The sequence below is a fragment of the Castanea sativa genome, chromosome 5, assembly GCF_040712315.1.
Source record: "Castanea sativa cultivar Marrone di Chiusa Pesio chromosome 5, ASM4071231v1".
NCBI lineage: Eukaryota > Viridiplantae > Streptophyta > Magnoliopsida > Fagales > Fagaceae > Castanea > Castanea sativa.
The window spans coordinates 14,626,119-14,641,429 of record NC_134017.1 but is presented as its reverse complement, the minus strand read 5'-3'; the positions used below and the strand labels follow the sequence as shown (position 1 = coordinate 14,641,429).

The 15,311-nt window shown below is 31.9% G+C and overlaps 1 protein-coding gene across 1 annotated transcript; it reads right to left on the bottom strand.

Annotated features, from left to right (window-relative positions):
• Positions 1-10,980: 10,980 nt before the first annotated feature.
• On the bottom strand, positions 10,981-14,088 carry LOC142633984 (uncharacterized). Its single transcript, XM_075808250.1, has 7 exons — positions 13,846-14,088; positions 13,460-13,552; positions 13,210-13,353; positions 12,971-13,082; positions 12,811-12,891; positions 12,668-12,727; positions 10,981-11,060 (listed from the first exon to the last, which is right to left on the bottom strand). Exons 1-7 carry the CDS (start codon positions 14,086-14,088, stop codon positions 10,981-10,983), a joined length of 813 nt encoding a protein of 270 aa, XP_075664365.1.
• Positions 14,089-15,311: the final 1,223 nt, after the last annotated feature.

The window sequence follows — 15,311 nt, the reverse complement described above, 5'->3', positions numbered from 1 at the left end:
CTTATTTTAAAGGCTGTCACACAAGAGAATACAAGAAGAACACATGCGAAAGGTGACTGATACCTTATTCTCTCTGAAAGAAGCTATTGCATCTTTTGCAACTTAGGGTTTTGTAACCAAGTGCTTCTTGATTTTCATTATTGATGAAGTGAAGAACTTTACAGCCAACATCTTCTTTAAGTTGGTGAATTAAGTCACGTACTGGGATTCGTGCAATTGGTTAGTCACGTATTGGAATTCATGCAATAAAAGGGCGGCATTCATATATTGAAGAGTTCGGAAGTTCTGAAGTGGTAGAAGGTTTCTATTGTAAGTTCATCTACGGGGATTGTAGAGTCTAGGGACAAAGGTTTTGTACTAGATTTGAAACTTCTCTTTACTATAGTGGATTGCTTTTTGGGAAAGTTTCCCCCAAGTTTTTTTTTTTTTTTTTACTGTGAAACTAGTTTGTTTAATTGGTTTTCTTAGGTCATCATATCCTGCTTTATTTATTTTTTTCGCTGCATGATTTTGACATGATATTGATGTTTGTCTATTTTAACAAGGTTTATTCATAATAACTTTAATTAACAACTTGGGTTTAAAACTTGCTAATTCTATCAACGAGGGTCTAAATTTCCTAACAAAATTTACTAATGTTACCCAATGCAATTCTAAATCCATGGACTTCTTCAATCATTGAGATGTTGCGTGCAAACTTCCTATCCACAACTTGAAGTACCCACTTGAAGATTCAAAAATCCAGCACTTGTAAGAAGTAAGAACTGGTATTGCATAAACTTCAACATCACCATATCAATATATGGTTTTCTTCATCACTAGTAAAAGCTTTTGAGAGCAAGTGCCGCAAAAGCTTTAGATGTACACCAAGAGTAGTTTCAAAAGTCTTTTAGATGTGTGTTAGGGTTTGTTTAAATATCTTTGGTTTGTAAACAAGAAGCCCTAATCACTTGATGGGTTGAAATCACGAATTAGTGATTCAGAGATTTGATCGATTGAGTTTTAAGTTTAATATTTTGAAATTTGGCCTTTTGAATAAGTCAAACAAATATCGAGAGGTGTCAAAATAATTTGTGGTTCATTCATCCTTATATGTTTACTTGATATTTATTGCACTCTAAGGAGCATATGTGGCTTTTGTGAGAAATAAATCAGTTGGTAACATAAATTTTTTTTTTTAAATCTTTTGACCCCAGCCAAATGACATTATTGAAACTGTAAATCACATAATTTTAGATTGTTTACACATTCCAAAATTCAAAATAATTAGAAAATAATTAGATAGCTTTAGGTGTTTTCTTTTCATAAATTAATTAGTAGTAAAATAATTTGTACTCCATATAGTTTAATATATATGACGATTTGCAAACCAAAATCATCATTCAAAAATTTCAAAAAGGTTTCTTTGATATTATATATATTACAATTTGTGGTTCATTCATCCACACATGTTTACTTGATATTTATTGCAGTCTTAGGAGCATATATAGCTTTTGCGAAAAAAATTACTTGTTCACATAAAAAGATTTTCAAATATTTTGACCATAGCTAAACGACATTATTAAAAGTATAAGTCACATAACTTTAGATTGCTTATTATACATTCCAAAAGACACAATTATTAAAAAATATATATTTACTTGAACAAAAGTGTTCTAAGATTATGTTTCTCCAAGAAAAAAAAAGTATTCTAAGATTAAATAAATATTTTATACATTTATTTATATTCTAAAGCATGTAAATATCTAGATTTAAGAAATAAAACTAAGGAAAACATGGATTAAAGCATGTTGATATTTAGATCCAAGAAATTACACTAAGAAAAACGTAGATTAAGCATGTAAATACATATTTGGGTAGCATGTCATCTAAGTACATTGAAAATTCAAGCATGTGGACACATGGATTTGATGACATGAGAAATGGGTAAGCACATAATCCAAACAAGCATGCAAAGGATGGCTACATAAGCATATGGGAACATGCAAACCAATACAATCTTCTAAACATAATTTTCGATTTTCAACTCAGAATTCAGAACACATGGATTATCAAGCCAATTTAACATTTGAATTAAAATTGCAACTCAAGGGAGCATAGCCATATTTAAAATCCAACCAAACATGCATACTCATGTTTAAAATAATAATCGGTAAAAGTGTGCAAAAGTTGGTCAAACCTTGATCTAACTCTATCAAACTTTAGGTCTGGTTTTTTTTATCACAGTATTTGACTAGATTATTAGACCAAGTGGAATTGTTGGAGATGAATTCAAAGTGTTAATTTGTGTTTCAGGTGAAATTAGGGCTTTAACAATTTTTTTGGTTTTCCTGATTAATGCAAAGTCCTCTTTATTAATCCTGAAACCTGAGCAATAGTGTGCCTCTCCATGGGCCACCATAGCTTAGCCACCGTGAATCATAACTTTAATTACATATTAATTGCATTACAATTCTTTTTGAAATTCTTATGGGTAAGATACATAGTTAATTTAGAAAATAAGTCCACTTAACTCAAAAAGACCACGTTTTATCAGACGTTAAAATTATTAATTTGGGGGGTAAAAATGCTTAAATACATGTTTTGGGTCTTGGGCCCGGTTAGTTGGTATAAGTTTGTTCAATTAGAGTTTTCAAAGCCTACAAGTCAGTCTCCACTACAAGGGGTAGATGAGTTGTCCGATGAGAAGTACCTCCACAGATGGGCCCAGTAAAGGCCATGAGACTTGTTAAAGGGTTTAGAGACAGAATTCTGGAAGATCTGTTGGGTAAAAGTGTGATCTAAGCACCCATTAAAAACATGAATGTTTAAGAAATATCTGAGGAAAAAGCTGCTACCACCGCATTAAAGGGCCTGCATCTACTTCTCTGGCCGCATTAATGGAGAAATGACCACTGAATAGTAATATTCAGCCTTCTAACTATTATTTAAAGATTTCAAGAAGGTGATGGATGAGACAAGTATCTAGTATGAAAATCTGTGTTACACATGGATGAAACAGGAAAGAGGAAGAAGGTTATAAGAAGACGAGAGAGAAAAGAAGAGGGGAACCTCTTTTTAAAAACAAAAAAAAACAAAAATTGTAACCTTCTGCTTAGAGAAAGAAAGTTTATACAAATTGTTTTCGGCTTACATCCGAGGAGAGTTTTTTGTCATATTCATCTATTACTTGCATAGATTGCGGCATTCTAGCTTGTTTATCAACTTTCCAATATCCCTAACATAGGTTTCAAACCTATACTCTACAAATTTCATTGTATAAGGCACTTTAAGCCTGATCCTATCACTCGTTTGGGTCCGGGTACAAATTGTGCACTTACAATTAATATCTCTCGAATTATATATAAATCTATATAGGTTTCCCATATAGCATCTTCCATTGATTTACTTTTTTATTATTATTTAGAATACTAAGTATTATTAACATACACACAAGGAGAGGGGAGAATGTTTTTATTTTTATTTTTATAAAGAATATTACAGTAGTGTATATCCAAAAGGGCCTTTCATTAATTAACTTCAATTCCAAAAGCTACATATTTTTCTTTAATCGAGTCAATTTATTCCTTTGGCTTCACACTAAATTTCGCATCAAAATTTGGAATAATTCTTCTCTCAAAGTTTGAGCAAAATATGTTGCATATAACTGTCACTATATACATTATTTTTTCATAAATGAATAGTAAAATAATTTAAACACCATATACTCTAATATCTATGACGTACGCTTTGCCAACCAATATCATCATTCAAAAACTATCAAACTGTTTCTTTGATATTATATACTACGATTTGTCATTTGTGGTTCATTCATCCTCATATGTTTACTTGATATTTATTGCACTCTAATGAGCATGTGTGGCTTTTGTGAGAAAATCAATTGTTAACGTAATATTTTTTAAAAATCTTTTGACCCTAGCCAAACGACATTATGGAAACTGTAAATCACATTATTTTAGATTGTTTACACATTCTAAAATTCAAAATAATTAGATTGCTTATATGCATTTTCTTTTCATAAATTACTATTAAAATAATTTGTACTCTATATACTCTAATATATATGACGCTTTGCCAACCAAAATCATCATTCAAAATTTTTGAAATGGTTTCTTTGATATATATATTATAACTTGTGGTTCATTCATCCGCACATGTTTACGTGATATTTGTCACACTCTTAGGAGTTTGGAGCACATATAGCTTTTGTGAGAACAATTACTCTGTTCACGTAAAAAGTTTTTCAAATATTTTGACCCTAGCTAATCGACATTATTAAAAATGTAAGTCACATTACTTTAAACTGCTTATACATGTTCCAAAAGTCAAAATTATTAAAAATATATATTTATTTGAACAAAAATATTCGAAGATTAAATAATTTTTTTTATAGTTTTGTCTCAAAAATGTTATAATCTTTCAATGGCATATATGATATAAGAACTAAAAGGTTAGTTTTTTCAATTCTAAATTTAGCTTTTAAATAAAAATATTTCTTAAGTGGAAGCAAATCAATGGATAAGAAATTTATGAGTAAACTTTTGTTAGGAATGATGGTGTTTGTTATTCTTAATCTCTTTGAAATGCAAGCCACCGACCATGGGTCTTCCTCTTTTCATCCCTTTTCAGCTTCAATCCCACTCTCTCATTTTTCAAAACTTGATATTGTTCATCACTCAATTCATGCTTGTATTGAGAACGAATTTATAAAGTGCATGCATGCATTAGAAAAGATGAAAAATCAAAGTTATATACAAGAAGTATGTATAATAAGGAGTTTTCGTCATTGCGTTTTGAACTATGAATATAACCCAGATTTTAATGTCGTTATTCGATGCCTGGCTAAATGCAAAAACAAAGAATCAGAAGGTGTCCATGTTCATGGACTTTGCTTAGAAGAATGTTACACAATGCATGTTGGGAAGCACCATTATATTTAGTATGTACTCTCTCTCTCTCTCTCTCATATGAACTAAATTTGACTCCATAGGAAAAATTCTATCTCGTAATTATCTAAATTGTGCTTGATTTTAGTCTGTAGTAATGTGTGAGGTGGAAGGTTAAAAACAATTCATGGAGAGTAACAAATCCCCAAAAAAGAAAGAAGCCCACAACAATAATAACCAGTAACAATCTGCTACTTAGGATTTGTTGTAAAACTGTTATAAAAATGTTTTGCACATATCATTTCTCTAAAATAAAATGTACGTATCAAATCGCTAAGATTGTGAATGTACTTTTTAACCAACATGTTAGGTACCCACTATTCACCCATGCAACCTTAAAAACATAAAAGAAAATAAATTATAGGGGTAAATGTATTTTAGGTATCTATATTTTAGGTTATTTTTCGATTTGGTTTCTAACTGATTTTACTCCTAGGTCAGTCCCCAAAATTAGAAAATCGATTCTATTTTGATTCCTGTCGTCAACCTACTAACAGAAAATACATACAGGGCAGAAAAAATACACTGTTTGCTACCGTTACTAATAAAATTATAATAAAAAAATATATTTAGCATTTTTTAAATACCACATCAGCATTTAAATTAATGAAAAAGGCCAGCTCAAAAATTTAACAAAAAGTAAATAAAATTTAAAAAAAAAAAACCTTAAATTTAATTTAAACTAAAATAATTTCTTAAAAAAATAAAAAATTCTTATCTTTTTAATTATTTTTGTTTTTGTTTGGTGTAAATGCACTTTTAGTCTTTATATTTTGACCCGATTTCTATTTTGGTCCCTAAATTTTATTTTTACCACTTTTAGTCCCTAAACCAATTAGCGCGTCTCATTTTAGTCCTTTCCGTCAGTCAACCGACGGAAAAGGGTGACGTGGCTGACGGTGGAATAAAAAAAAAATATAATTACATACAATAATTAATTAAATTAAAAATAAACATTAAAATAAATAAAAAAATTCATTAGTTTTTGGGAAGAACATGACTGTTCATGTTTTTCATGTTCTTCCCTAAACATGTTTGATTGCCCAGAAATTTAAAAGGTCACATTAGTATCTAATTTTAAAAAAAATTAATTTATCAATTTAAATAAAAAACAACAGCAAAATTAAAATTAAAAAAACTCATAAATTTAGATCTGAGTTCATCTTCAACAATAACACAATGAACACATACCCATATTTAAATATAACAACACACACCCAAACATAACAGATCTAAGTTTCTTTTTCTTCTATCTTTTTCTTCTTCCCCAGATCTTTCTCTTAGTTTCTCTGCCTCCCATTCTTTCTTTAGTCTTCTTTCTTTCTTCCTCTTTCTCTTCTCTCATCTCCGACAAAATCTACTCCCACAAGTTCTTGTTCGACTTCGACTTGAACCCGCGTCTTAGCTCTCATCTTGGACCTACATCTTGGCTCGCCTTGACTTTGACTTCGACTTCAACTTCATGGTCCTCGTCCCCATCTAGGTCCTAGTCTGTGCGTTTTGAGCCATCGTCTTTCTATCTATCTTCTCGGTTTCGGAGCTCCTCCAATTCTCTCTTTCTCTTTCATTCAATTTCTCTCTTTGTCGCTCGCCACTGATAAGGCCTTCAATACCTATGAATTTCTCAAAGGTGAAGCTTTGAAAGAAACAAAAAAACAAAAAAAAAAGGATCTAAATCGCCGCCAACACAAGAGCCATGGTGACGAAGGTTTGGGAAGCTAAGCCTGGCAAAAAGCTAAGGGTATTTGAAGAACAAGAACCATGTTGTGGCTGTTGATTTTGTGGGTAAAAGTGTTGGTTTTGGAGGTGGATCTAGGTTTGGATCTGGTGGATCTGAGATGGGGATAGTTGGTTTAGCCCAATTGAACCTAGTTGCTTGAAACCTATAAGGTTTTGAGTCAAGAACTCGTCTGAAAACATGTGGGTCATCGAGGTGGAGCAATCATCTGAGCATGAAGAAGAGGGTTGGGTTTGGGTTGGGACTGAGGGAGAATTCGGTCTTGAATGGTTGATTGTTGTTGTTGTTGTTGTTTTTTTTTTTTTTTATTTAATTTCTGGGATTGTGTTCTTTGATTTGGATTTTTGTTCTTGTTCAAGCAATCTAAGATCTCAGATCTCAATTAATGTGATTTTTTTGTTTTTAATTTTGTTTTTAATTTTTTTCATTTAGTTAAAATTAATAAATTAATTTTTTAAATTTAAATGCTGACGTGGTAATTTTTTAATGTTAAAACATATTTTTTAATTACTATTTTACTGTGCCATTAGTCACGTCAGCATTTTCTGTTAGTTGACTAACCGAAAGGACTAAAATGAGACCCGTTGATTGGTTTAGGGACTAAAAGTGGTAAAAAAAAAATGTAGGAACCAAAATAGAAATCAGGTCAAAATGTAGGGACTAAAAGTGCATTTATGCCTTTTTGTTTTTATTTTTCTTTAACCTCATTAGCTTTAAAAACTATAGCAGCTTTATCTTTTGAGATTATCTTTTTTTTTTCTTTGAGATAATCTCAAAAAAACTAATCTTGATGGTCCTCCACCAAATATCCAAACAAATCAAATTCTCTCTTTGAGATAATCTTATCAAAGATTAATCTCAAATTCTCTCTCCCTCTTCACCATCCATGGATAGAATCTCTCACTCTCCACTGTAGGTCCATCGTCGGAGCTCACTCAACATTCTTCTCCACCACGCACCGGAGCTCACAAGCAGACCAATGGCGAGCTAATCGTGCTTTTCTCTTGATGCAGAGAAAATAATGGGACCAATGGATTTTGCCAAAAAAATGAACTCGACTTGCGTGAGAGAGAACAGTGTGACGAGGCCAAAATCTCTCTTCGATTGATAAGGACGATGACGACGATGAGGTAGTCGTTTGTCAAGACAGCGTCGTTTGACGTAGTGGCTGAGGAGGCGGAAACAGTGGGGTTTGACGACATCGTTTTGGTGGAGTTAGGGTTGGTGGTGCGAGACGATTTTGTTGGATTTGTGGAGGTAGAAATGATGCGGTTGGATCTGCTCCAAACCCAAAAACCATAGAATTTTTCTTTGAGTTTTTTGTTACTTGTTGCTATGTTTGGTTGTTAAAAGATGGGTTTATTTGGTTGGGTTTGACTTGCTCTTAATCGATGGTGGTGGTGGGTTTGATTGTGAGAAGGTGAAGTTTGATTCTGGGTTTGCTCTTGTTCTCTTCGAAATGCACTATTGGTTTCTTTGATTTCTTTGATTTATTTCGTTGCTGGATTTAGATTCGGGATTTGTCATATATTGGTTTGGGTGCTGGGTTTATTTCTTGGATTTGGGAACAACGTGAAGAACAAGGTCTTATTTTCTTATTAAAAAAATAATGAAATTAGATTTAAGGTTTGTTTTTTTAATTTAGTTTAAATTTTTTGAGTTGGTTTTTTTAATTAATTTAAATGCTGATGTGGCATTTAAAAAATGCTAAATATATTTTTTTATTATAATTTTATTAGCCACGTCAGCAAACATTGTATTTCGTTTGTTATGTTTGTATTTTCTATTAGTGGGTTAACAGCAGGGACTAAAATAGAATCAATTTTCTGATTTCGGGGATTGACCTAGGAACAAAATTATTTTAGGGAGCAAAATTAGTTTAGGGACCAAATCAAGAAATGACTCAAAATGTAGGGACCAAAAGTGTATTTAAGCCTAAATTATATCCAAACTTTCTCTCCCTAATATTTAAAACATGAAAATGTTATGTTCAAAAATAATAACCTTGACTTGAAAAAATGCAGCTAAGATTCAATACCAAAAAAAAAAAAAAAAAATTGTATAATTCCTCTCTTTAATATCCAAAAACAAAAAATACATAGTTTTAAAAAATAAAATCGATGAAAAAGACAAATGAAATGAACAATAATTTTTTGTTTGTAAGTACAAAATATATTAAACATAATCTACATTTTGTATTGTACAAATTTTTTTCTTCTTTTTGCTTTTCTCAAATGATTTATTTCTATCATGATGGTTTAAACTTTAAACAGTGTTTTGTAGGTACTATGAATTTGCTTATATTTTCTTCCTCTTTAAGCTATTTAAGATGTATAGAGGATGAACTATTAGTATGGAGTATTAGAAATCAATTCCAACCACACTTTTAATCTTTACAAAATATCTTACCTTATATATTAAGACATATAAAGGATGAACCATTTGTATGGAGCATTAAAAATCAATTCCAACCACACTTTTAATTTTTACAAAATATCTTACCCTATATATTAATCTAATATAAAATGCATTATGTTTCCTTGTGTAGGCACCCCATTTTGCAACTCTCATTTGTCCTAACCTGCTTTGCATTGCATTGCATATCATCACCATTGCACATCTCTCAAGCAGGACTGCTATTTCAACTATCTAATCTATAAATACTTTTCATAAAAATAATCTTGATTAATGACATGACTATTAATCTTTAATCACTTTGAAATTTCTTAAGTATAGAGAATATACGAAAATAATGTAATCTAATAGTGGATTTGTCAAAATTTACATCCAATTAAAAAAAACATTAGATGGTATAATATTTCTTAAAGTTACACTATGTGTCCGTTTGGATCATGTCTGCATTTTTGCCTCTTTTTTTTTTTACTAGCGCATCTTGCATTGTTCATGGGACATGAACAGTGCATTAAGGTAAAACTACAATATTTTTAGCAGTGAACAGTAACTCAAAAATTATTTTTTATTTATTTTCAACAATAAGTTTTCAGTTTTCAGCAAAATTAGCGGTATCCAAACACACACTAAGTGTAAGTTGAACCCAACTATATATATATATATATATATATATATGAGGTTTGAAAAATTACCTTTTATTTTATGAGCAGGTATTTTTTTTCTAACCATTTAACTCCTCCACAAGAGAATGGGTGTAGTTTTATAACTTCTTTGTTTCTGCTTCTATCGCAGCTATATTTTAATTTTTTTTGAATTTCAAATTTTTACATGCATTGGTAAACATACACATGGCAGAATTATCTTGCGCTCTGATTATGAGGATGCAGATTTGCTTGGAGCCCTACACAATTCAGAAGATGATAACCAACCTAGATTTATTGAGTTTAGGGAAAAAATTAGAAATCTCCAGTTTGAATTGGGCATGCTTTACAATGATAATATAAAGTTTAATTAAAGAGGCTGTACAATCTTATAGAATTAAATAGGGTTATCCTTTGAAAGAAGTGAAGAATTTACCTAAGGCTCTTTGCAAGTGAAAACATTTTATAATGTTCACACACTTGTTCAAGGACAATTTTATAGTAGACAAGTGACTGCAAGATGGGTTGCTACGATATATGTGATAAGTCTAGAAGAATCTATAGGTTGATAGATATTAAAGAAGGTATCAAATTAAGATGACTATCAAGTGGACATTACTATTTGTAAAGCATTCAGATGTTGGCAACTTTCAAATGACTTGATTCAAGTGAGATGTGAAAAGTAGTATGGAAGGATATAAAGTAAAAAGATTATGGTTATGCATCACAAAGTCTCCAGGCATAGAATTAATCAATCTTGTACAAGCAACGGAGAATTGTTACTTTGCAAACTTTGAAGAGTAATTGGACACTAATTCAATCAAGTGGAAGGACTTTTTTTTTTTTTTTTTGACTAAAGTGGAAGGACATTTCAATGAGATAGTAACCAAGGTCAAAGTATATATTCAGATTTTCAGATACGAAGTAGATACAACAAAATAATATATGCTTCTAATAGATTGAGAGCATTAGATTCAACACATTAGATATCAAGGCCAGTCAGCCTAGTGTATTCCATATTACTGCCCCTCAATTATCTTGACTTCTCAACTAATATGCGCAAATGCATTATTTGCAGAACAAAATTTCATTTAAAAAGGAAAAAAAATTATTATCCCTTGCAACTATGAAACTACTAACAAATCCTGAGAACTAGTCGCATATTTCTCTGATTGATAAATGTATTTTCCTTGGAAGAATACACTATCATATAGTTGGCAAATATTAGAAGAGTGAGTAGGGTTCACAAGATGTTATGCTTTGTCTCGAAAGCATTGGTAATCTTTCCAATGCAGTATGCAGCGCTCAGAGGGAGATCGGAAACTGAAAAAATTGGAGCTTGTTAGTTACAAACAGAAAATATAATGTTTGTGTTCCAAAAGAATCAATGATATACTTGGACTCTGTTTCCAAAGGAAAAATAAAATGATTGGATAATGCTAAGCTTCCCAACGGTTTACTATCCTCAATAGAGCAGTAAGAAAAAGGAAACATGAACCTCAAAACTGAAAAAATTAGTTCTCAAGCATTGTTAGAAAAGGTAGCCATGGAACAATTTCAACCCCACAGAATGCTCAATGTGGAACAAAAATGATTATAAATCAGATTATCTGTATTCTCTGATATCCAAGACAAACTCTCAAGCTTTTTTCCTAAACTTTAAAGAGCAAACAGAAAGGAGTATTTCTTGATGCATGCAATTAAAACATCAAAAGAAAAAAAATCAAAACAGATATATTTTGATTGGAAATGTCATAAATAACACTATGTAGTTTTACTAGTCTGTAAACAATATGACAATTTATTATTACAGTTGAGATTACACAATTATAAAAATGTCAAATGACCTTAAAATCCTCCTTGTAAAGGCCCTTTTGATTCAATTTGGCATCAGACATTATAACTCAGTATTATATCGAGTTCAACCAATGAAGACTAAATTTACTACCTCACCTAATTCTGCGTTAAAAGATATTTGATTTTTAACATTGTATCGAGTAATACGAACATAGATTTCTAACATAGATAGTGAGTCATGTGCATGCCTTATGCATGTGCATGGGAAAACCTGACCGTTCAACCCAAATTTTCTACGGTGGTAAGTCTGGGTTCTTAGTAACCATGGTTCAAGCAGGAATGATATATGCATGGTCAACCAACTCAGATTCAGGCTGCAATTGAAATTGAGCCATCCTTGCCCCATTTCACTCAATACTAATCAAAATTCCATGGTTTTCCACTTTTATAATTTAAGAAAACTTGAAAATCTCATGTATGAATTATGATAGACTTCGAGAAGGCAGTTTTGCAAAGACGAGAACCTACTGAATGCTCACTCATGGACAAAAGAGATAACTGAACTTTACAGAACAGTAAATTTTCCTGTACCCAACAAATGATGCAGCTGATAATCCTGCATTAGGTGGGCAAGAACAGGTGGAAACTACCCTACCTGATTCATGTCAAAGAAGTAAGGACAAATCAGCCGCATTTCTATCTGTAGGAAACACTTATTGAAATGCACATTTTAGGCATATTCATATCTTCAATCAGAAACAAATGCTGAAACCTAAGAGAAAAGAATACATGAAATCATCTGCTTGAAAATTAGCTACAACTCAATTGACAAGTCTGAGTTTCTTTGAGAAGCATTCGAATCTCTAAATAGATAGCTGTATGTCTTCGGTAGTCAGCAGAAACAAAAGCCACCTACATCCTCCATTTCTAGGAATAAATTTGGGTTGTTGTGATGGTGGTGAATTTTGAAAGAGGGGGGGGGGGTTGGTGGTGGTGGTGGTGGTGGTGAAGGCAAATTCAAATTTTCTGAAAGAAGAGATACACACCAACATGAAGAAAGCACACTGACATGCACACAAAAAGGATGTGACTATTTGGACTTGGATAAGCAAACAACGTAGAAAAAAACATACTTGATATTAAATCGTATGTGTCCTGCTTGTCAATTTTACCATGGGCCATTGCACCAACCAGAAAACCCAGATATTAGGGAAAAAATTCCAAGTTTTGGTAACATAACATATGTATCAGTGTTAAAATTATTTTGAGCTTACCACAAAAACAAGGTCAATATCACTATCAGCAGAGTCCACATAGTTGTTTATATTAACCAATTTTTCTGAACTATGTGATAAGCCTGGTATCAAAGCAAATATTAACCTCATTTCTAGTACAGAGTAGATGACAGAGGAAAAATCATACAACATTAACCTCACCTATTTTGCGAGAGTTGACAGGTAGATACCGGCTTACAGGGTTCTTGATAGCACGCAAAAGTTTCTCACGCTTACCAACAGCAGTAATACTCAGTTGTTGTAGCAGCTGCAGTGCAGGTAGCAAGAGGAGAAGAAAAGAAGTTAAAACATCAAATAGAGCTCCCAACCAAAAAACAAACACACTCACAGACAATATCAGCATGCTTTTTGATGTTTAGGTGAGAACTGTTGAACTTACACATAAGGCCACAGAAATGCTTAAATGTCCTTGGAAGACGAGTATATGGTTTGACTTCAGAAAGGACACCTTTCTCAGTTTTCACATACACGGCTTGCACCATCCCACTCTTATTAAGTTGGCTATCCAAAATAGTTAGGAGAGCCTGAACACAACAACGCCTTAAGATCATGTATGGTTCGCCAAAGTCAAAATATCAAGAGCAATAATTGAGGCATAATGTCAACTCCATAATTGCAAAGTCCACTAACCTGTTGAAAAATGTCAGGCCTGTAATCAGCAGGATTTTTGTTATATTTCTTTAAGAAATATGCACGGTCGTCTGAGTTCAAAAGTTGGTAACTCTGTATGCATAAAACTAGTTACAAAAAGAGAAAAAAAATATTGCAAGAAACGATGAAACACCAATCCCAAAGAAATCCCAATAAAAGCCATAAAGCATAGGTTAAACCCAAAACCCAGAGAACCTAAATCAAAATTTGTATATATTCTGACAAAAATTTATTAAAGAAAGCACTGCAACCATACCAGAAAGCCTAAAACCCATAAAACAACCCCTTCACACAGACCAAAACCAAAAAAATTTCATCTTTTACAACATACATATGAAAAAAAAGTTCCAATATAATTAACAGACCTTTCCAACTTTTGCAACTTCCAAAGATGCCTTTTCCAGAATGAAGATGACCCTGGCTTTGTTAGTATTATTCTGGTCCCTTGGGACAACTGGAATACCCTCAAGTCCATTCTCCACCTCTTTTCCTTCTTCCTCACCATCACTTGTGTTCTCTGTAATGGCTCTCTTTGCATCTTGCTCTATGTCATGCCTCTCTTCCCTATTCTTTCGCTTCTTCCCTTTCATTGCATACGCCCTCACCATTTGGAGTTCAAAGAAGATGATTATTATACTTCCTGGCACCAATGAGAAAGGTTGATATCACTAGAAATTGACTTTTGCACCCTTGGCAAATATTACCATAAATTTCCAAGTTCCCTAAACATATTTTCAGATGAAAAAGGCTGCAAACTTAGCAGTCTCTCAACATGATCTCTCCCTATACTTGTCTAGCTTTTAACCTTCAATTCACAAGCTTGATAAATTGTATACCAAAAGTTATGCTTAGATGTATAGACTAAAATCAGAGCGTGGGCATTTGTGAGCACCCTTAATCCCTTATAATAAGACTGGTCAAGAAGAATATGGAACAAATTACAATAACGCTATGTTTGTTTCACAGAAAAACCTTCTGTAAAGATAGTTTTCCACATTTTTCAGTGTTTGATAGCACAAAAAAAACCTGGTCAATGGAAAACTATCTTTGGTCAACGGAAAACTTTAATAAAAATAAGGCTTATTTTCTATAAGTTGTTTTCCAAAAAAAATTTTGGAAAACAATCTCTCTCTCACACGTTGCATCTTCTATAAATATTATCTTCGTCTATAGCTGTGGGAAACATAATTTTTTGGCGTCTTCTCTCTCTCATAGTAAGTTTTCTCACTTTTTCTCTCTTTCCTTTGTTTTTTCTCTCCTCACACTCTCACTCTCACTAACTCTGGTCTCTCCTCTTCCCATAGATCTCTCTCTCTAACTATTTCTCCAAATAGAAGTTACTTCTTTTTCATACATAAAGTGCAAAACAATAAAAAAGAAGAAGAAAGAATGAATGAAGTAAAAGATAAAAATTTTAAACATAGTACCTATATTGCTCTAAATTGCTTTTACATGGGACAATATTTACCGTGGACTAATAATATTGTTACATAATGAATGATAATTGTTTAAGAGAATTGCATTTGTTGGTAAAAACTTTTTTTGTTGGCAGATACTATGCAGTGATGATATATTATGCAATACATTATGTAAATACATAATTTAGAGTAATATTGAATACTTGTAGTTGATCATAATAAACAATTAGTATACCAACAAAAAGAGTAGATAATTAAAAGTTATTGTTATTTATACTTATTGAAAATATATTCCCCTGTCAAATTTATATATATATATATATATATATATATATATATATATATATATATATATATATAAGCAAATGGTTGATATGTGTGTGTGTACGTACGTAAGTACGTTACTATCTATA

What these genes read in the sequence shown, in the direction of transcription:
- LOC142633984 (XM_075808250.1), bottom strand. Translation starts at nt 14,088, where the DNA reads ATGGTGAGGGCGTATGCAATGAAAGGGAAGAAGCGAAAGAATAGGGAA. An exon ending in TGATATTGACCTTGTTTTTG is followed by an intron (nt 12,728 to 12,810) that starts TGGTAAGCTCAA and finishes ATCTGGGTTTTC; the next exon opens with TGGTTGGTGCAATGGCCCAT. An exon ending in CACATACGATTTAATATCAA is followed by an intron (nt 11,061 to 12,667) that starts GTATGTTTTTTT and finishes CAATTTTTTCAG; the next exon opens with TTTCCGATCTCCCTCTGAGC.